Source organism: Anser anser, assembly GCF_964211835.1.
Source record: "Anser anser genome assembly, chromosome: 8".
In the NCBI taxonomy this organism is placed as follows: domain Eukaryota; kingdom Metazoa; phylum Chordata; class Aves; order Anseriformes; family Anatidae; genus Anser; species Anser anser.
This window is the reverse complement of record NC_139728.1, coordinates 27,749,996-27,770,572: the sequence shown is the minus strand read 5'-3', so window position 1 is coordinate 27,770,572 and position 20,577 is coordinate 27,749,996. Positions and strand designations below refer to the sequence as shown.

The window sequence follows — 20,577 nt, the reverse complement described above, 5'->3', positions numbered from 1 at the left end:
ATATAGAAGTGCTCCTTTGTGCTTTGAGGTTTTGTTGCTAGTGTTGCTTTTCCTAATGCCTAATTCCTTCTCAGGGCTTTTTCTTTTCTCTTTTTTTTTTTTTTCCCCTTTCCTTCCTTGCAGTGAAAAGCACAGTGAAATGAAGTGCTGCTCACCTTCTGCCCACCCCGTGTTTTTGCAGCAGTTCATTAAGAGCACTGAGCTGCAGGCTCTGGCCACAGTCTCTGGATGCAGTTCAATACCATGTGTATTCTTGTGCTGAGATTTACACCTTACATTCAAAATTAAAAAAACTTAAATCAAGCAGCCCATGAGCATCTTCTCTGGCTCTGGGTGCCTGGGAGATAAAATGCCCATGTGCCCATACTCAGTCCATCACTGATCTGAGAGAGGAGCAGCCTTCACGTGTGCATGAACACCCTCTACAGAATAGTTTCACTTGAGCCTCTCTATTTATTATTTTACTTATTTACGTAGGATTCCTCATTAGTTCGAGTTCGCATTTTGCAATGGCTCTTTGGTGTCTTTAGGCTTAAGCTTCCTCCCGTACTGATCAGCATATGGCTTTGCTGAAAATGCAGCCCTTTCCAATATGCTAGACTTAAAAATCTGACAGTGCCAACTTATAAAAGTTTCATGGTACATATGTCAATACCAACTGCATAAAAATGCAAGGATCGCGGGCTTTTAATTTGTTTTCCAAAGGCAAACATAAAAATTTCTGCGAGTGAAGCTTACTTAAATAAACAGTTTTAGTAAATGTATTTCATGAGCAGTGAGAGCCCCGTGGTCATGCAGCAGCAAAGCCTCCTGTGCTGGTTCTCCGCCACCTCCTGTGTTCTGGCAGCATGGCTGTGACCTGGTGGAGACACCAGTGGACCTGGTGGGGACACCAGTTAACACAGTGAGGACACCAGTTGACACAATGGGGACACCAGCAGACCTGGTGGAGACACCAGTGGACCTGCTGGAGATACCAGCCGACCCAGTGGGGACACCAGAGGACTCAGTGGGAGCACCAGTGGACCTGTCCAACCAGAGCACTGGTGGAGCAGGGTGCAGCTAGACATGCACGCAATCAGCCTGAGCAATTTGTCTGGACAGCAGCTGGGTTTTGTACAGCAAATCCAGCTCATCCCCCTACGTGTGTAAATGCAATGCTTTGTCCCCAGCGTAATGCAGTTGCAGAGTTATGCCCACCATATTTATTGCCCAGCACAGACACCAAAACACCTCGAGCACGTACCGTTGGGGAGCAGTGCTGATTTTAGCACGCTTTGCTCTGCACGCTCGTCCCCACGCAGGGTGCCCCGCCGTGCTGTGGGGCAGGGTTGGTGCACTGCCGGCTGCGCCTCCTAGAGCCCGCCTGGCAGGGAGCCCAGGGTGACCAGCAGCTCCAGCGCCCGCTCGTCCCAGTGCCTGAAAAAGCATATCGAATAAGAGGCTGAACCAAACTATAAAGTAAAATAGAATAATTTTTAAAAGTAATATAAAAGCAAAATATAAAATAAAATAAAGTAAAATAAAATAAAGTAAAATAAAAGTAAAATAAATAAAATAATACAAATAAAATATACTGCGAACTCTTTCTTTCTCTCCTCTGAAGAGCTGCCATTTGACTTCCCTTTCCCAAAGGGCTGCTGATGGCTCTCTGCACTAACTTTCCCACCTCCAAGCAAGGGACAAACGTCTCCTAACGTCACTGTCATGGAGCTGTTCTGAAAAGTCTGCCTGTCCCTTTGGAGACAGGTCATTTTGAGGCTTTTTCATTACAGGACAGACTGAGTTGTCAGGAGCGTTCGATACTATAGATCATGGTGGCACTCTTGAATGATGGGAGTGCTTGATGGCTGTCATTTACTGTCATTTTTTATTTACTCAACTGGCCTTCATTCCTGGCTTGGGCACTTTATTAATCCAGACAGTAAAAATGGATTTGTGTGCTCTTACTTAGTGCTGGATGAAACACTAGGGTTTCTGTCTGCTGAAACATCGGTCTTTACAAAACTGCTTTTGGTCTTAAATGTGTGTTGAAACTAAAAATCTGCTTCCTTTCCCATAAGCTGGAAGCTCCCCCCAGCACTGCTAAAAGCAACAACGCTCAGAGCAGCTTGTCTGGGTCCTGAGCTTTCCATGTGCCTCATCTCAGGCAGATTCCTTGGATTTGGAGACAACTCAAAGAACTTGAGATTTTTTTAAAAGAAACCCACTTTGGAGTCACTGAACCAGTGCTTTTGAGTTCAGTTTCATAAACCATCTACCCATCTCTGCTCTTACTCCTTAGCTCATCACAGGTTTGATTTTCCAATGGTGAGACCCTAAGTAAGAGCACATAGTTGAAGGCCTGGAGCTCTGCTTGGTGGAACTGGTCTCAGGATGAATATATTTATTTACTTATTTATTTATTCTGCCAGCTTCAAGTGCTGATATTGGGAAATGTTCGTCATCACGAATCAGGACACAAATGTCTAGAAATAATCCTGGCATTTTTTTTGAAATAAAAGAGCGTGTTCTGAGGTTAGCTTTTTATTGCCACCCTTTTCATTTTTTAGAACAGAACATAAAGTAATAAAGCATAAATAAAAGCCTGTCACTTGGGGACTGACACTTTTTTTTTTTTTTTTTCCCCAGATAGATAGTTTCCTCTTATTAAAATGTTTCCCTATCTGGGGGAGGCCTGGCAATTTGGCAACTTTTTACTGAAACGTCAGTTTTGGTGGCACTTCACTGGAGCATCACTTCCCAACCACGTAGCCTGACCCTTTCAGCCTCCCTTCCCTCCCTGCCTGACGGGGTTTGCACTCCTGCCCTTGCAGCAGGCATCCACATCGGGATGCCCCAAGTGCTCCAGGGAATCGCCGTGCCCAGGATGTGCCATGCCAGTCATCAGGGACCGGGTGACAGTCTCATTCACACCGGGGACTTACCTGGGCGCTTGCTCCGCTCGCAGGCATGGCCCTCGTACCCCGGCTGGCACTGGCAGACACAGGTGTCGCCCACCAGAATGGGCTCGCCGTCGTTCTGGCACGGTCCGCAGCGGCAGGCGTTGAACTCCAGCAAGTAATCATCCAGAGCCCGCTTCAGGTGCTGCCGCTTGGTTTCCATGTTGCTGAGGTCGCTCCTGCGGAGAATTTCATGGATGGGTTGCAGCTGTGCAGGACAGAGACAAAAAGTGGAGTTTGGAGATTTCATCCGGGCATAGGCCCAGGTGCTGCCAGGCCACAGTCAGGGAGCAGGGAGGTCGCTGAATAAGCTCGGGGCTGAGCAAAAGAGTTTGTCTTCTTTGATAGCCCCATGTACATCACACAAATGCGTTACCACTGATAGGCCCCAGTAGGAAACCACTGGCCCAAAACTCTTCCCATCTGAGGGGTTTGTGCAGGGTTGGCTTGCTCTGGAGTTTCAGTGTGGATGCAAATGATAAATTCAAAAAGCAGAAAGCCCACTTTTTGATTAGTTTCTTTGTGCTACCATGATGTCAGAGATTCTCTCATGCTTTTTCCCTTTTTGAAGCAAAACATTTAGGTAAGAGCTTTGGACTGCGGGTATCATCAAAACTTAACACCGACCTACCACTGATGGTGACCAGATTGTGAACAATCCAGTAAAGGCACAGCATGGAGACTTTTACCTGCCTAAGTTTTACCCTTTGTTACAGTGAAGTAATACTGAGCTATCTACAGCTTTAAAAACAAGCTTGTAATATTTCCAGTGGCAAAATGCAATTCTTGTATACCATTCAGCAAAAATAGCCCAATGTGGACAACTGTAATTGTAACCTGGCTTCTGCTTCGAACCTGTTATACCAAATTGATTGGATTAGCCGAAGGGCAACAGGCCCCGATGCTGGTGGCACCGTTCTGTCTTTCAAAATGTATCTCTTTGGGGTGTTTTAGCCATTCAACTATGTTTAGAAAATGGCTCCCTGAAAAATCTCAGCCCTTCCAGTTTTGCCAGTAATAAAAATGAACAATGAAGCTGCGAGCTCCAGGCTGTTGCAAGGACATATTTGTACGTCCAAGGTGTGCCTGGCTGGGAATTGGTGGACACTGGTCCCAGGGCAGTCCTGGGCATCACCTCATTGCACAAGCACATGGGGAGTGATTCGTGGGGAGGGCCAGCCAGGCTTTGGGAAGGGCTCTTAGACAAATTTGCACAGGCCTGTTTAACAAATGAGCGTGAGCTGCAGATAAGAGCGGCTGAAGTGGACGTGGGTGCTTATCACCAGCCTGAGCTGCTGCTGGTTGCACAGAGGTTGCTGAGCTCCGAAAGCAGCCAACAGACAGGTCAGCATGTGGTTTACTGGAAAATTGCAATAAGCTTTGCCCAGAATTGATGAGAACTTGTGAAGAAAGGTGAATAACCTGCAGCATGCGTTCAGCTGTAACTGAAAGCACTTGTACTTTAACTGGCCTTTCTGCCACCAGGGCGCTGCCCAGAAAGATTCCCATTTCTCACGACAATAACACAGATCCTTCCCAATTCCACTTGCCCATCTCCTTTCTTCCACTGTCTGGCTTTCCTGCTGGGTGCCCACACGTGGTGATGAGAAGGATGTTCATGGCAGTGTGTCCGTGCCATGACTGAGGGCCATTCCCTCACACCGCGAAGCCCTGTGGGATGCTTCAGCAACCTTCCCATTTTATGGGATATGCGATAAAATAGGAGGCAGGAAGAGAACTTTGCTGATTTTGATCACCACAGACCCTCTTAGCAGAGCATGGAGAGAGACAGGACCCACCTAAGAAAGTGGGCTCCCGTGCTCCAAAAACTCCTGGAAGCACCCAGAGTGAGACGCACCGTGGTGTGCAGAGCTTAGGCAGAGCCACTGTGGCTCTGAAGCACGTGCAGTGGAGGGGGGGGGCATCTGTGCAAAGCCTTCACTGGGGGGGGTGGCTGCCTCCCCTATGAGCCCCCTGCTTATACAGGAAGGCAGGAGCATTACAGAGAATAATGGGGATGGCTGCAACTATGGAGAGCCGTTCATTGGCAAGCTGCTTGGGGACACATCAAAAACTTAACTCGGCACTAATCCAGCATTAAGCTCCTTGTCTGTCTCCCTGCTGATGCTGTCGGTGGGAGATGTACTCCCCATTGTGAAATGAATAAGAGGTTACTAGATCAGTGGCCCATTACATTTAATCTTGTTCTGTGATGGGATCACAATAAAAATACGAAATGATCTGCTCGACTACACTTTCATTCGTTATAGCGGCAGAGTTTCTTCAACTGCAGAAAGCCTTACCTCAAAATCAATAATAGCAGGATTGTATTTTAATGACCTTCCCCAGCGACGATACATGTTGCCGTCCCAACTGTTTAAGAGCCCTCCGCTGCTAGCAGTATCTCCACCTTTAATCCGGGGAATAATATCTTCCACAATGGCGTTGTGGCTCTGCTCATCTGAAAAGTTGAATTACACCCATATATTTAGTTACATTTTCCACACCTACTCTGGAAACTGAGGTGAGATCACTCACGAGAGGGGCTACCAGAGGCATGATGCTGTGCTCCCCACATCAATGGGTGCTCCGCTTCCCCCTCGGCCTTGTACAAGGCGATGGGTGACGAGTTAAGCATCCCAAATTCCCTAAAACACTGCGACCCAAAGGTCCTGCACGGCTCCAGCCTTTGTTTCTGGTCATCACTGGCTAAAGTGATTTACAATCTGGGGCTTCCTAACCTCTTTGAGTTCTTTTTATGGCCAGATTTGGCTCCTTTAATCGTCACCGATGTTGCCCTCTCTGGGCCAGTGTTGGAACCACGGGGCCCAGCTGGGGCTCTGCAACATGTTTGGTCCAGAGTGGTGGCACATGGGACACATGCAGGAGGGACCAGAGCCATAGGGCATTCCCCAGGGGTGCTTGGAGGAGTCTCGGACCTGGTTTTAGTGTTTTCTCCCAGGTTGCTCACTCTCGGCCTGGGGTGGCTAAAGGGACCGGAGCTCCCCGGTCACCCATTCACCCAGCAATATATATTTCTGTCCAAATGCTGTAACTCAAGTTTCTTTCAAGAGGAGCCAGTACTGCTGGGGACTTGGCCCTGAAGACATATTGGTCCCACCTTTGGGCCTGAGCTGTGTCTGAGGACGGCACCAGAGCACCCTTTTCACACCCTAGTGTAACCCAACTTCTGTCCCCGGGCCCAGTGGCCACAGACCTATCCCCCCAGCATACCCTCTTCCAGAAGTTTTTTATTGTCACATTGAGAGTATGACGCGGATGCTTCCCCTTTCATCGCAAACTTTTTGACCGAAACGCCAGCTGAGAGGCCAAAACAGGCCATGACTTCTTCAGAGCTGATTTCTGCAAAACAAGGAGACCAGTAAAAGCAGTGGCTCGTACTGAGTGGAAGATGTTCATTTTCCTCCTGATATCTTTTATGTCTATTAAGAAAATATTCATCTAATTGCATGGTCTGCAACTTGAAGAATTATTCCATGGCAGAAGACAGGCTTTAGTCTTGTAGTGGCAAAGCCAAACTTTTATTGGGGTATGTAGGGACTACTGCACAAGTGAATAGGGAAACTTCCTTGACATAAAGTGGTTTCCTCAGAAAGTATTATAAGAAACTGAATATCTTAACACAGGGTTTCAAGCATGTATTTCATTGTTCAACCCATTTATTTAAAAATAAAAACGTTTTCACACACTAACTCATAATTAAAGCTGGGAACAGCAGTTGAAGTCAACAGATCCTAGCTAATTTCCTAATCTGAGGGTTTCACCTGTGTATTAGTGGTTTAAGTAGCATCTTCAAGAAGCAACCTGCAAAAGCTGTGTGCTGAGAGCTGCAAAGCCCTGCAGCACGCTGCTGTGCTGCTGCCACCAGCACTGCCGCATACATCACCCGAATTTGTAACTGGAGACCCATGAAGTGACTGCAGAGGGGAGAAGCGAGCTAACGAGGTGGCTTCACTGAGGTAAGCAATGCGCATATTTCACACAGCCTGTTTTTTGGTTTTTCTTTGTACACACCTCAGCCTCCTGCAAATATAAGGCCATCTTCTGGAATAGTTAAAAAATCCATTGATTTCAATAAATACAGGTATTGTAAGTAATAGGTAACTTTTGCGTTGCTCTTTTTGTCAGAGGATCTTAAAGTGATTTACAAAGCAGCCCAGTGATCAATACCACCCTGTTGGAAGGGAGGCACAGAGGTCAGCAGGATTTGTGCATCGTGGCTTAGCAGTTTAATGATCGAGGCTGGACCCGGAGTGCTGAGCTGCACTGCCTCACCCAGTACTAGGGATCAGCGCCTCTTCTTGCTCATATTTAAGACCCTGATCTTAATTAGCTCCTGTAGCTCCTGCTCTGCAGGAGGGGCCAGCTGGAGCCATGTGGGCATGGGGCTGCTCATTGGCTTGGAGAAGGTGCTCAGTGTCCCAGGAAAGGGACTTCAAGTCCTGGAGCCAAAGTGGTGGGACCTGAAGCATGCTCGAGACTTCATGGGGAATTACATCCCATTGCAAAATGGGCCCCTTGAGGAAGATTAAATGTGTAGCACTCAATTACTCGTAGTAAGCTGTTCAACAGTTGTAAATGCAGTGGGTGAAGTTCATTCACCCAAAGCACCATGAGTGATTGCTCATCTTGGTGTAGGAATGCCATAAAATTAAACTTGAGGAACACCCTGATTAATTGATTTGCCATGGTTCCTGTTGAGTAATTATGTTCAGCAAGGGTCTGTCAATACAATTTGCTATTGGTTGCAGCAAGATCAGATCTTGATAAATGAAAAGTGGTTATCACTGCAAAAGGGTGGTCATAGAAAATATTGGCACTTGAGTGGGGAGCCCTGATAGTTTTTTATAAGATATAATTTGCGATAGTTGAATGTGCTCAAGTGATAAGATTTACTGCTGCATTTTGAATTAATCAGAATATATGAAAGACTCTTTCTAATTTACTCTGAGCATAATGTTTCTCCCATAAATGTTCTTGTAATGTGTGAACACATTATACTGTTTTCTGCTAAATAATAGAACCATAACAATCTATTTTAAAAACAAGTAATGAAAAATATTGATGGCAGAGCAACAAGGGACCTCGTTCTGACATATGTATTTATTTCACTCATGACCACATGCATAGAAGCCCTTGCAGCCTGAAAGCTAGAAACAGGTCTGGCTGCAGAACTGCCATCCTAAACTCTGCACAAGTGGGTTGTGGTCTCTTCCTGGGTGTCTAAACCCAGAAGGTGACTTCATTTTCAAAATCAAGTTTTTTTTTTAATATGCTTAAAGTCCAGCTCATGCCTATGCCTAGCTGGATGCTCAGTGACCCCCCCCAGGTATCTTTCACTTAGAGAGGACTCAGCCTGGGGACTTTATTTCCTGAACACGACTGGCTTAGTCACCAGTCTAGGGAAAAATAAAAATAAAAAATAAAAATAAAAAATAAAAATAAAAAATAAAAATAAAAAATAAAAATAAAAAATAAAAATAAAAAATAAAAATAAAAAATAAAAATAAAAAATAAAAATAAAAAATAAAAATAAAAAATAAAAATAAAAAATAAAAATAAAAAATAAAAATAAAAAATAAAAATAAAAAATAAAAATAAATAAAGGAGCATTTTCTCTTCTGAAGCGTTTAACATGTAGCCTCCTGGGCTAGGTGGGCTCTCAGGATGCATGGGTGGATCTGAAGCTGGTGCTGTGCTGCTCAGCCCTGCAGGGGCTCAGCAGAAAGTCTCCAGGCATCTGCAGAGCTTCCAGCTCAATTTCTGAAGCTCTTGTTTGCAAGACTTGAGCACGTACACTCTGATCCTGACCGTCCCTCAGGGGATGTGGCTAATCCTCTTGCAAATACAGCCTTCAAGCATGGTGGTGATCGCCAATGGAAAGACATTTTTTTGACTTGACAAATGTGGACTTTCTAGCAGAGTCTGAGTTAGATGAAAATTACACAAATGTGCTACATTAGAATGAAAATTACATCTCTACTGGGGCACGTTTTTGTCTTTTGCTGAATTTCAGCATCCTTCTTTCCTAAAAGAGGGCATCTTGTAGCAGTAAATCTCCTCAGATACACAACAAGCACAAGATAAAGTAAAATAATAGCTTTCCTCCACATGCTCTTGATTCATTCTTCCTTTGAAATTGGCACTCTGCTTCCTGAAGACTTGCTTGCCAAGATGTTATTCTTGTTCTATATCACTCTCTCTTCAAAGTGAATAAATGATTTGAAGAGGCATCATGTTTCCAAACATTAGTAGTTCAGGGACTTAATGAAAAGTCTCTCAATTGGTAGTGCCTCACAGGAAAAACTGGCATGGTTAACACTCACTATGGAGTGTATAGTTATCCTAGTACTGATGGTACCCAACCATTTCAGACTGGCAGGTCCATGGCAGAATTTGGGGCAGACTCATGGAAATCAATGGAATTATAGCAATTTGCACCAACTGTGGCAATTTGCACCTGCTGTCCAAGGTCACAACTATCTTTTGCATAAACATTCAGCCTGAAGTTACCGAGCTGGAGTTACCCTCAGAAGATCAGGATGATGATGTTTAGGCAAAGTGGGATCTATTGCACTGTCAACATCTTTGCAAAAGTCGGCAATCTGGTTAGTGTACTGAAGTACCGTATTATTGTTGTTCTGCGTCTTATGTTTTTGATTAGGAAAAATGCTATGCTTTAGCTCTCCAGTAATGGCTGTTCTTGTAGTCCAGATATCTGGAGCGGATATTTCATATAACTGAGATTTAGAGGTATGGCTTTCCAGTCTCATACACTCTAATTTGTTGAGAACTGGAGCTAACAGAGCTCTGTTAGTCTTCAGATATGACACTAACCAGAGTAAAGTGGCAGTGGTATTGCCAAGTGCAAAGCGTTATTTCCATTTACAGAAAATTGAAACTCTCACTACCAGGATGCTAAAACATCAGTGGGCTATTATTCTTTACTCTGGCTGAGTTTGCAGTCTTTGAGCATTCATAAGGATGGGCAGAACAAAGATTATAAGCAATAAGAGAAGTTTAGAGAAGTCTAGTAAACAGCACTGAAAAAAAGGGAGAAAAAGTTATTCAGATTCCTTCCTAAACTACAAAAACATTACCCAGATTCTTCTGAGATTAGCTCAGGAAGTAGTTTGTGATACTTGAGCTTCTCCCTTGCTATGCAGTGAGTTGTGCATTCATCTCATAAAGAGCACATGGATACCTGTACCCCCTGCCAACTGTGCATTTTTGGTGCCTATCATATAATAGGACACACCAGCTAGCTTGGCAAGGAGGGGCTGATGAGTATCCACCCTCCCAGGGCCCAGGGAAATGATGGGTGTGGGGAGCAACCAGATGAATTATTCAGGTGGGCTGGACCCACTCCATGATCTCCAGGTGGGAAATGCCTGGTTTAGAGCAGAAAGTTGTGAGCAGAGAATTTTGTGCATTATTCTAACCTTTTCGCCTCATTTCCTCTGTGTTAACAACAAGGATGTACTCAAAGACACCTCCCATAGTGCCGGATGTCATGAAATGGGTGCCGTAGTCATCAATGAATTTGGCATACATGCCATAGTTGTATGCATCTGGAAGCTCTTGCAGGGAGAGGAGCATGTCTTCATCCAAAACGATGTTGTTCCTTCTCATCTTGAAACGGGCTGTCTGCACCTTGGTCACAGCTCTAATGAATCCAACCTCCTGTGGGCAAAGACTGCCAATCAATATTCACTGAAGAAAAAAAAAAAAAAGTAATTTCTAGTCTGGTTTGCAGAGGAAAGCCTGAATCTGTAACTGTCACTGTATGTTAAGGGCTTGAAAAGCAGGCCAACTTTAAAAGAAATCAGTGGCAATTTTTTTTTCAACGTCTCTAACGTGTGAGGTGGAGGGCAGAGTCATTGTGTGGGTGCTTTGGGTTTTTTATTGATGTGCAAATTTCTGCTATTTCTGGCTTTTGTTTCCATGCTGCTTATGCCTTTTTTGTTGTTGTTTTGTTTTATTTATTTATTTATTTATTTGTCTATTTTGACAGCCTTGACCAGTGATGTGGGACAAAGCAGCAGGGGGATTCCCTGGCTGGGAAGGTGCTGACCCAGGAGGATTTCCTTGTTCTACCACCAGCTCAGTGGCTTCTCCTCTAGACTGGCCATTGCCCCAGGAAAGGTGCCAGGGCAACAGGATCAGCCCCTTAAATGATTCCTCCAATAATTGATCATTGTTCAGCTGCAAATGTCGTGTGAGTCTAGACAAGTGCACAGTAAATACTCTAATGGTGCCAATTTCAAAGAAGCTTTTAAGGGCATTTCAACTCGGAACACCATCAAAGTAATTATTCTGTATTGTTTGCTGTCAGCAGCCAAGAGAGAAGAGAAGACAAGGAATGGTATATGTGGGAAATACCAGTGTTCATGTTATTAGTTGGGAAAAAGCACCACAGCTACTCCATGATGTAAACTCATGAGAAATAAACCTTTTTAATGGAAGCTCTTTTTTTTTTAAATATATATCATGGTTTTTTAACCTTTCTTCAAAAGTAACATACTTCCCTATCACAAGACAGCTTGTATTAATTGGAACAAGATATATTTTCTACTGGAAATCATTCCCCGAGGACAACTGTTTTGATCAACATCTTGATATTTCCGCCTCCCTCATCGTCACTTTAAGCATTTTTTATTTATGTGCTTAACGTAGCCATGAAACAGGATGGGGTGAGATGACATGTGTTGTGGTACTTCGTAATTCAATTTTATTCCCACTCCCTGTTTGCTAAAATGTAATAAGAACAACAAACAGGATTACTAACGATCATACATTTGCAATTACACGAACAAATTAAGGTACAATTGCTATGTGTTAAAAAATGCAATTAAGAGAATAAACAGACGTAAGTTACAGCCAGACCATGCAATGCACAGATGACATGATTGGAGTATATGCGTCGCTGATTTTTTTTTTTTTTACCTTTGCATTGTATTCTGTGAAATTCTTCAGGGATCCTTTGCCACGTGATAAAGAAAAGCCAAGGTTTAACATTACAGGTACTGATTTAGGTCCAATCCCAAAGGTAAAACCGCCTCCTCTGCTTTTACTACTTCCAAGGGCATTAAGCAGATCTTTTGAATCTTCATAAAATTCAAACGAGAATCCAGAATCAGCATGAGCCTAAAGTAAAAGGAGCACACATTCATTTTTCAGGCATTTTCCTTCCTTTTTAATCAATATTTCTTTAAGGATCAGATCATACCTCCATTGAAGCCAGTGGTGCTCCTGATGGCACCAACACTGACTTCAGTGAACACAGGATAAAGAATTCAGTCATGAGCCATTTCATTTGGAAATATGTGAGAGATGTAGATAAAGCCATGCATTTTGTGTCATCTGTCTCCAGACAGGGGAAAGGTTTTTGTTTAGCCCCAGAAAGCAATGCTATTACAGGCAGATCTGGTAACAGTGTCTAGTAAGCTACCTTGACACTTTCCATTATAAAGCCTTCCTTCCTGTTCCCTGCAACTCTGCCAAATCCTGACTATTTGGAATGATTTTTTTCCACTCCTGCCTGCTTCTGGATGAATTTATTAGGAAAAAAATTCAGCGGTGATCCAGCCACTTACTAGGGCAACATCAGAAAATAAACATTGTTCTGCCTGTTTTAGAGAAGTGACCTTTCCCTTGACAGCTCTGCTTTGCCAGCACGTGGAATTTAGCAGCCTTGCCGAGGCTGGGCTGTGCCATTTGCCATCTCTATAAAAAGCCAGATAAATTTCCAACGCTGAAAAATGGCATCTCACGTGGTCGTGAGTGTCTTCCTAGACCCGGGCAGGTACAAACTCCAAAGTCAGCCTAGATGTGAGACATTCTTGAGCATCCCTCCCCTTGTGTCCGTGGTGCAGGTGTGCTTCCACCAGCAGCAGCAGGTAAAAGCGGGAAGAAAACATTGCTGGTGTGGTGGGTCTGTCTGGGTTCAACTGGGAACTTAAGGGGATTCTGCCTGTGGGGAGAGTCTATTGCACTGGGCTTTTGGCTGTAATATTGCCTTGGAATAATATTTATTTCATTCATCCATTGCAAAAAGCATGACAGATGCTTAACAGCACCTACTTACGACACGGGACACTCAGCTTAAGTCCCCCCTCTAATAGGTTCAGTTTCCAACATCCAAAGTCAGATGTCACCCCAAAGCACACAGGCGTTGTGATACATGTTGTGATGGCTTTCGGGATCTTTGTCTCACTCAGAATTCAGATTTATGTCCCTTGTAGCCATGCCATAGACTTAAATGCTTCCAAAGATTGAACTGGTAGCATTGTTCCTATTTTACACATGGCCAATTTCATCCCTGGAGAGGCAAGTGGCTCGCGCAAGCTCTACAGCTCATTAATAGCAGAATTTAGTAAAAAAACATTTATCTTGGCTCTGACTAGGCCAGAATAAGCAGTGGGGATGCCTGGGTGATAAAGCACGTTAGTGCCTTGATGTGCCATAAAACTGCATTTATATCACCGATTGCCTGTTGTCTTGGGGACAGCCGGAGGAAGGTGCCTTGAAAGACAACACGTAGCGAATTCTCCCCCGATAAAATGCGCACAATACCTTTATAACAAGTCGGGCCCTTAGCTGGGAAAGCATTGCCGAATTTGACCACCCGAGGTACTCACTAGGAACTGGTACACGTGGAAGTTGTAAGGCTTGCGGAAATACTTCTCGTCGTCCCTGTAGTAGAGGCGTTCGCAGGCAGCGTCGTACTTCAGCTCCCGCCACTCCCCGTTGTAGACGTACTCGCAGTGCCCCCCCCCAAAATTAGGATCGTACACATACTGCTTCTCCTCCTGTGTTAGGATGTTGTATCTTTGAAAGAAATAACATTCAGAAAGTTATCCTGTTTTTTTTTCCCCAACAGACACTGTCCCCATTTTTGTTCTCCTGACACTACAGCACTGCACGTAATCTATACTCAGGTCTCTGGCTTGGAACTGGGATAGCAACTGTAACCTGAGGGTTGGGTCTGCTCTTCTCTTTGCTGTCTCCTTCCCAAAGCTAACAGAAGGCATTGGTTCAGACTCAGATCCTAGAAAAAGAAGAAGTCGGTTAAATTGTCCAGTCCATCCCCGTGAGCCCAGTTGTGAAAGTCCGACAGCACTGGGATTTCTCCTGTCCCAGCCTAAGCTTTCGCAGCCTGATGCATCTCCCTGCCACAAAGGGTTTCCTGGCAGTCTCTGTAATTGTTTCCTATCTTAATTTCATCTCCTTCCTTTTAATAGCGGTCTCATTTCTCAGTGGAGTTAGCACCCTCCCTAGACTTGAAGCCTCCTGTTTTGCCAAGTCACTTGCTTATTGTTTCCTTATGCCTTTTTCCTTCTGCTTTCCAGCCATCACAGCTGCTGCCCTCCCAAATCCCGCCTGTTACTTAATATTCCCTGTAATTCGATGGCTCAAAATGAAAGCATTATTCAAACTAGACAGCAGCATTGCTCCTCACAACAGGGAATCATCTTTAAGACCAGGATAGTAAATGCTATTGCTTTTGTGTGTTCTGTGGAGAAAACAAATCAGAGAGCAGTATTAAATGCGGTGCTGACTGCAAATTAATAGATGCCTTGAAAAACTTTTGACGGACTTTCCCAGGCCCTGGGCCAGAGATGCATTTATCTCATTGACTCAGGAGAGTGTTGGATAGGAGAATTATCCGATGACTGGTTACATTGTCATACTGTAGCTCATGCTCTCCAAATGAAACTAAGCAGTTGTGTTAAGACACAGGATTTAAAACAAAAAATTTCACAATAGGAAATTTGCCTTTAAATTCATTCCAGAGTCTTCTTTTCTATATTGCATAATCAAAATTGGAAGCTGAATAGCCTAAAACCTTTTCATGCATAGAAATACTTACTTCAGCTTATTTCCATTTGGTGCTCAGGCTCTCTGCCCTCAATCTATGCTCCAAAGTCCTAAATCCTGGAGTCAAATATTCTCAATAAAAATGGAAACCACCAGAATGCTGCACCTCCAATGCCTACTGTTTCCTTCAATATTTGCTTCCATCAGCTATGGAAAGGACACAGAGAACTGAGCTATATTGTTACATGAGCATAAAGAGTACACTCACAAGTACCGAGTGGCTGAGAGAGGTCAAGGTCAGGCAGTAAATCTGAGAAGAATTTGAAATAAAAGCTGGGCCGAGCCTTCCAGCCTCTGTCATAGCTACCCATGGCTGTGTGGGACAGTCACTCTCCTTCGGGTTTTGCACAGCATGGTATCAGTTCATGGAGCACTGTTCTTACTAAGGAGGAGAAATATGAAAACCTTACTCCTGCTTTGATTGCTAGAGTAGCAGCTATTGATTAATTACTCACCCCTGTGCTGCTTTTTCAGACCCTGGGATTGGGAACAGGTCTTCACAGGGGCTTTCAATATCTTCATCCTCACAGTTACTCTCATCAGACCCATCTCTGCAGTCTGTCTCGCCGTTGCACACGAGATGTCGTTTAATACAGCGACCTAGAATGCACAGGGACAGGAGATCCCTTGGCCACCTTCAGGAAAACTTTTTGGCAGCCTGACTTTGCTGCTCTGCACACGTATTTCAGTGCCACAGGAAGCCATGCTGTGTGTTGGACACTGCACTGCTCCATCAGGAGCTTATTGCAATAATCGTAGCTCAAGAACAGATGTTTGCAGGAATCACAACCTGAAAGGACTTTATTTATTTTTATTTTTTTTTAATTTCTGTGGGTGAGGAGAAAGCCCTGACATAGCAGTCATGGAGGGAAATGGTGGAGCAGCGATGACATGCTCCAGCTGAGGAGCTGCCCCCAGAGCTGCTGTGCATTGCCAAATTTCATTAGGATTTTCATTACATGCTCAAGGTGGGAGCTCAAGCCACTCGTGCAAAAGCAAAGCTCTGCCAAGGTGAGTCAAACATCCCGAGAACAGCCGTATCATATCCCAGTCCTCAGAGCTGGGAATGGCTAAAAATAAATAATTCACCCCAACAGATTGCTGGTTGGGTTCAGGACTGAGCTGCGTTTTTCTCAGGGAGAGGAAGCGTGTGCTGGGGGAGCGCTGGTGCCCATGGAGGGGGATGTGAGCACACAGCACGGCTGTTGGAGCAGAATATTTCTAGAATCTTTATTCCACTGAAAAATTAACCTTTTCCACGTCACACATGCCTTCTTTTCTCTCCAAATCGAAGTGTAACATGGAAGGACTTTGGTAAAAATGGAAAACCCCCAGAGATGGGGAAATCTCATATTTTTCCTTGCACTGTTTCACCATCCTGCTGGCCAGCCTGAATGCATTTTGGCAAAGATCTACCTACGGCAGATGTCATTCTGTCCCCCCAGTGTCTGACCCATTTCCCCTGGGTCTATCCACCCGAACTGGGAGTTCGAGCCCCGTTCACTCACCGGTCTCCTCGCACCGAAAGTCCTTCCCGCAGCTGGGGGCCCCGGTGCAGGTCTCCCCAGCGTGGCAAGCTTGCTCCTCCCAGAGGTCCCCCGCGCAGCGCTGCCCCGCAAACCCCGCGGGCTGCACCAGCGTCCGGTACCGGTGCTGGGTCATACAAGAGAGAAACACCTAATTCGTGTCCCCGTCAGCATTACCTCCATGGGCCGTAACGCAATTATATCTATAGCTTTTACCCGAATTGTTATGTATCTGTGCAGTCCTCGTACACATAGCCTTGTGCATAAGTGGAGGAGAATCAGCAGAGAGGTGGGAGCTCAGGAGAACTGCCCGAAGTTCAAACAAATGAATTTTGGGGGGGACTGGAATGACTGTTTTAAAATCTCTTCCTTATTTTATACCTTGGAAGCAATAAAGAATTTTTCTAATCTCACATTTTGTACTGGGATGTAATGGGTTCAGATGGACCTAGACACTAATTGCAACACTGATCCTGAAACATTTCCGATGGATTATTAATGAGGATTGCTGCTCTTTAAACCAGGGGAAAAAAAAAAAAGAGAACAGCCAAATTGTTTACTGATTATAAGCACAGGAACAAAAATACAGGGATATAAACTAAGTAGAAAGCAAAATTATGTCAGGTATTTGAAAATAAATTCTTGAATTATGAAGACGTGAAATTATATCGAAAATTGAGAACAGGAGCTGATGAATGAAGGTTGCTTTTAATTTCTTTTCATTAGAATATTTGCATTAAGAATCAGGGGATACTTAATTAAATCTGAATTTGAAAAGGGAAGTCTTGGCCAAGTATTCTGGCCTGATTCTTCCACCTTTTGCCTTGATTTTGTGTTTTGCAGCTCTGCTGCCTTAAACAAATTTATTCCGTTTACACCAGGGAAAGTAAAAGCCTCTCTACGAGAGGAGCACCTCCATCATATTTGGATGAGTTTACGGGATGCTTCAGAATGATGAATATGTATAATATATATAATTAATGTGTGTACATCCTCGTTGCAGACACATCTGAAGATAAATGAATACATAACAGTGGAGCCTTACTTTTTTCCCTTGGCAAGAAAAGCAATCAGTCCACGCTGACCACTGGCTCAGCTGACAGTTGACAGGAGCTGGGGAATTAACATCTCTGCTGCTTCTTCTGAGGAGAAGAAGAGAGTGGTCTAAGGGCTTTGAAGCTGTGCTTTAAGAAGGGTTGGAGGCCAGCAGGGAGAAAATGACCTCTGTGTTTTCTTCTATTAGGAATCTATTTTGTAGGAAACGGAAGCCAGGGCAGACCCTTAGCAGGGGTGGCCGTCCTACCCTAGCCGCCCTGTCCAAGAAGTCTACCCTCAAAATGTGGTCTGGGGCAGCAGGTGTAGGACCTGAGCATTTTGCCTCTGGTTTCCTGCTCTCCTGGGAGATCCTAGCCTTTTCCAATAGGCAGACTGCAATAAAATTGTGTACACCATACACGGGAGGCCAAACACACTGAGAGACAGAAGGAATGTCCAGAAAATTCACATTTTAAGGAAAAGCTTCTTTGGGGCTTTCTTCTCAGGAGCACCTCACAAACTCCAGGGTTAGTGATGTTTGTCGCCTGGTTTGAAATCAATCAATTTCACTTTTTTTACACCATTCTGAACTTATCAGTATTTTTCCAGACAGGGTTTGATGCCCATGCACACGGTAGTGGGAATGGATGCACCAATGGTGCTGAGCAGCAAGCCACAAGGCTGTGCTGACCATGAGGATTCGTTGGCTGGCTATTTCTAAAAGGAAATACCTAGATTCTGTGAAGGGGGAAATGTTAAAAAAGAAGTATAAAAAACAGAAAATGGCAAGAGCTGTGTATCACAGTGGTTTCTGCACATACATTGAATATCACTGTACAATAGCAAGCAAATACTTGTCTTGCCACCCAGCCCTGTCATTATGATACCTGTGTTTCTGTCCCCACTCCTACAACCTTCATTTTTACACATTTCTTTGTCTTGAGGAGCAGTCTCTGGCATAAAGAAATGACTCTCCAGTTGCCACAGCCTTCAAAGCATTTTAAGGGGTTATTCCAAGCCAAAACATTATTATCATTATTTTGGCAATTAACTAATGAGCAGTCTGTTTTACTTACAAGACTGCAGCCCAAAGAGAAATCCCGATAATTAGCGGAGGTAGGGAGCACACTGGGCATTCATCAGCAAGACCACCAGACGAGAGGCACAGCGGCTCGGGCAGGGAGCCCGTGGGCACTCATCACCCCCCGCGAGAACAGCGGGATCCTGCAGACACGCACGGCGCTGGAGGAGGCACCCGTACCGATCCCTCCTGGCTCTGACAGGAGGTTTTGTGGGCCGTGTCCTTCAGCACTTCACCAAGCACTTAATTGGCTCACCTTCGACTGGATTTCATGTTTACCTCTTCATTATTCTGCCTTGTTTGATAAGTTCATCAAACATCAAAAATCTCGTCTTTGTTCATTTTCAAAAGGGATTATCAGAATAAGCCTTCATAATTAAGTGTATCACTACCATGATTTTTTTTCCCTTCTGCCTTCTCCTTGTCTTCACGTTCCAATTATCAGTGATACCTTTTCCTGATCCTTCTAAATCACACTTGCTTTTACAACAAGCCTGAAATTAATAACTGTAGGAAAAACAAACAAACAAAAAAACAACCCTTCTCCTATCATGACACTGTAGCTTTAGAAAAAAATAACTTGTATATCCCCTTCCTTCAAAGCTTGAATGACGCTTGTATAGGTTAATAATATTGTTTAGAGAAAAAAGAATAGAGGTACATGCTTCTGGCTTGGATTGAAAATTGGGTTGTGTACATGCACTTGTTAATTGTCAAATGCAAAATAATTATTATGAGAATGAATATGAAAAATATTTCTTTGTAAGTCTTCTTGTATAAGGAATTCACTCCAAATGCCCCAAAATAATATGGTGATTTTGGTAAAGACGTTTAAGCAGGCTTAATAGTCATCTGTGAAAGAAAACCCATTGTGCAAACAGTTCATATAAGAAGGAATTATGATTCCTCGCTTGGGCTTGGATAACGGCCAACATATTTTTTTTTTCTGGAAGCTGTTTACAGAGAGCACAGTGTGCACATGCCTCAAGTCAAGACGAAATTGATGGGCTGACTGACTGGCCCGCAGTTTCTGTACGTAGAGCTGGGTGGAAGCAGACTTACCTCTGGGAAGGCGCCGCCGCCGGCTCCCCGTGTGCCGCAGCCGTGCCCTGACTTGCTGTTAGAGACAGCGAGCATACAGCGAGAATCAAAGGAGAAACCTGACGCTGGCTCCACCACATTGTTTTTCCATATGTGAATGTTTGCTATTAATTAGCTGCAAGCAAAAGCTTGAGGCTTCGGCAGGCCGTGGGGCCAGTGTTGCTGGGAGAAGCGCGGAGCCCCCCGGCCCAGCATGCTGCGGTAAATCATTGACGATGGCACCCATCAGATCACAAAGAATCAGGACACGTCCCGGAGGCCTTTGCCCTTTTGGAGACAAATTCCCAGTTTTCTGGCAAGGGAATATATTAGACTGTTTCCACATGGAAGTCAGTCAGGCCCGATCGAGGCAGTTGTGTTTCTTGCCCACCCTGTACCCTCCAGTTCGTTTGAAGGAAGAAAATCATTTTATTTCCCACAACACCTGTAATTTTGGTGCACCTGGTCACTTCCCAGCACAGCAAACTGAAGATTCTTACAAAATTCTGTTATGAGGGACACACACCACCCAGATACAACATGGAGATGTCAGTTCAGCTTTTTCCCTTTGCCATTCCCATAAGGTAGTGTCCCATGCCCAAAGCCACTGGGAATTATCACCTGGCTCAGAAGGGCTTTGGGATGGTCCTACGCAGTCACTGCAACTTGGGGATCTAAACCCTCATTTTTAAAACTGGTTTGGGATGAGGAAGATGCCCCCTCACTCTGAAATTGTGTCCTATCCCAGCTGCTGTGTGAACCTGTCCATGGGTGGTGGCTTTAACGCTTTTAGCAGGCTGGGACCTCAATGCAGAAGTAGTGGATGTGCAGGTGCACGGGTATGAGAAAATAACACCATACAAAGCAAAACACCATGGGTTGTATATTATTAAGAGAATAGCCACAAGATAAGGATTTTTAGGATATTATTTTTCACGTGTTGAAAAAAAGGGAAAAAACAGCCATTGGAAAACCACTTGCACGTAGGGTTGCACATAGCCTTCAAAATCCC

The 20,577-nt window shown here is 44.4% G+C and overlaps 1 protein-coding gene and 1 long non-coding RNA gene across 3 annotated transcripts; one reads left to right on the top strand and one right to left on the bottom strand.

Annotated features, from left to right (window-relative positions):
* Positions 1-669: 669 nt before the first annotated feature.
* Positions 670-19,795, bottom strand: C8A (complement C8 alpha chain). Of its 2 annotated transcripts, none has more exons than XM_083846676.1 (12): positions 19,548-19,795; positions 17,415-17,511; positions 16,352-16,496; positions 15,299-15,443; positions 13,604-13,793; positions 11,910-12,110; positions 10,406-10,646; positions 6,177-6,305; positions 5,246-5,403; positions 2,928-3,150; positions 1,247-1,419; positions 670-880 (listed from the first exon to the last, which is right to left on the bottom strand). In XM_083846676.1, the coding sequence occupies exons 1-11, from the start codon at positions 19,664-19,666 to the stop codon at positions 1,268-1,270; spliced, it is 1,800 nt and encodes a 599-aa protein (XP_083702802.1). In that variant the 5' UTR covers positions 19,667-19,795; the 3' UTR covers positions 670-880; positions 1,247-1,267. The 2 variants fall into 2 exon arrangements, with proteins under 2 accessions (XP_083702802.1, XP_083702803.1); XM_083846677.1 differs by lacking the exon at positions 670-880 and adding an exon at positions 941-964.
* Positions 6,326-11,902, top strand: LOC310903439. The gene is made up of 2 exons (XR_014587534.1): positions 6,326-6,922; positions 10,978-11,902. It is a non-coding gene; the product is annotated as an uncharacterized lncRNA (long non-coding RNA).
* Positions 19,796-20,577: the final 782 nt, after the last annotated feature.

Bases quoted from the DNA above. Each gene is read 5' to 3' on its own strand.
- C8A (XM_083846676.1), bottom strand. From the start codon at position 19,666: ATGTGGTGGAGCCAGCGTCAGGTTTCTCCTTTGATTCTCGCTGTATGC. The intron at 17,512-19,547 runs GTAAGTCTGCTT...TCTTCTCCTCAG, and splicing joins GCGGCGGCGCCTTCCCAGAG to AAGAAGCAGCAGAGATGTTA. The intron at 12,111-13,603 runs GTGAGTACCTCG...CTTTTACTTTAG, and splicing joins TCCACGTGTACCAGTTCCTA to GCTCATGCTGATTCTGGATT.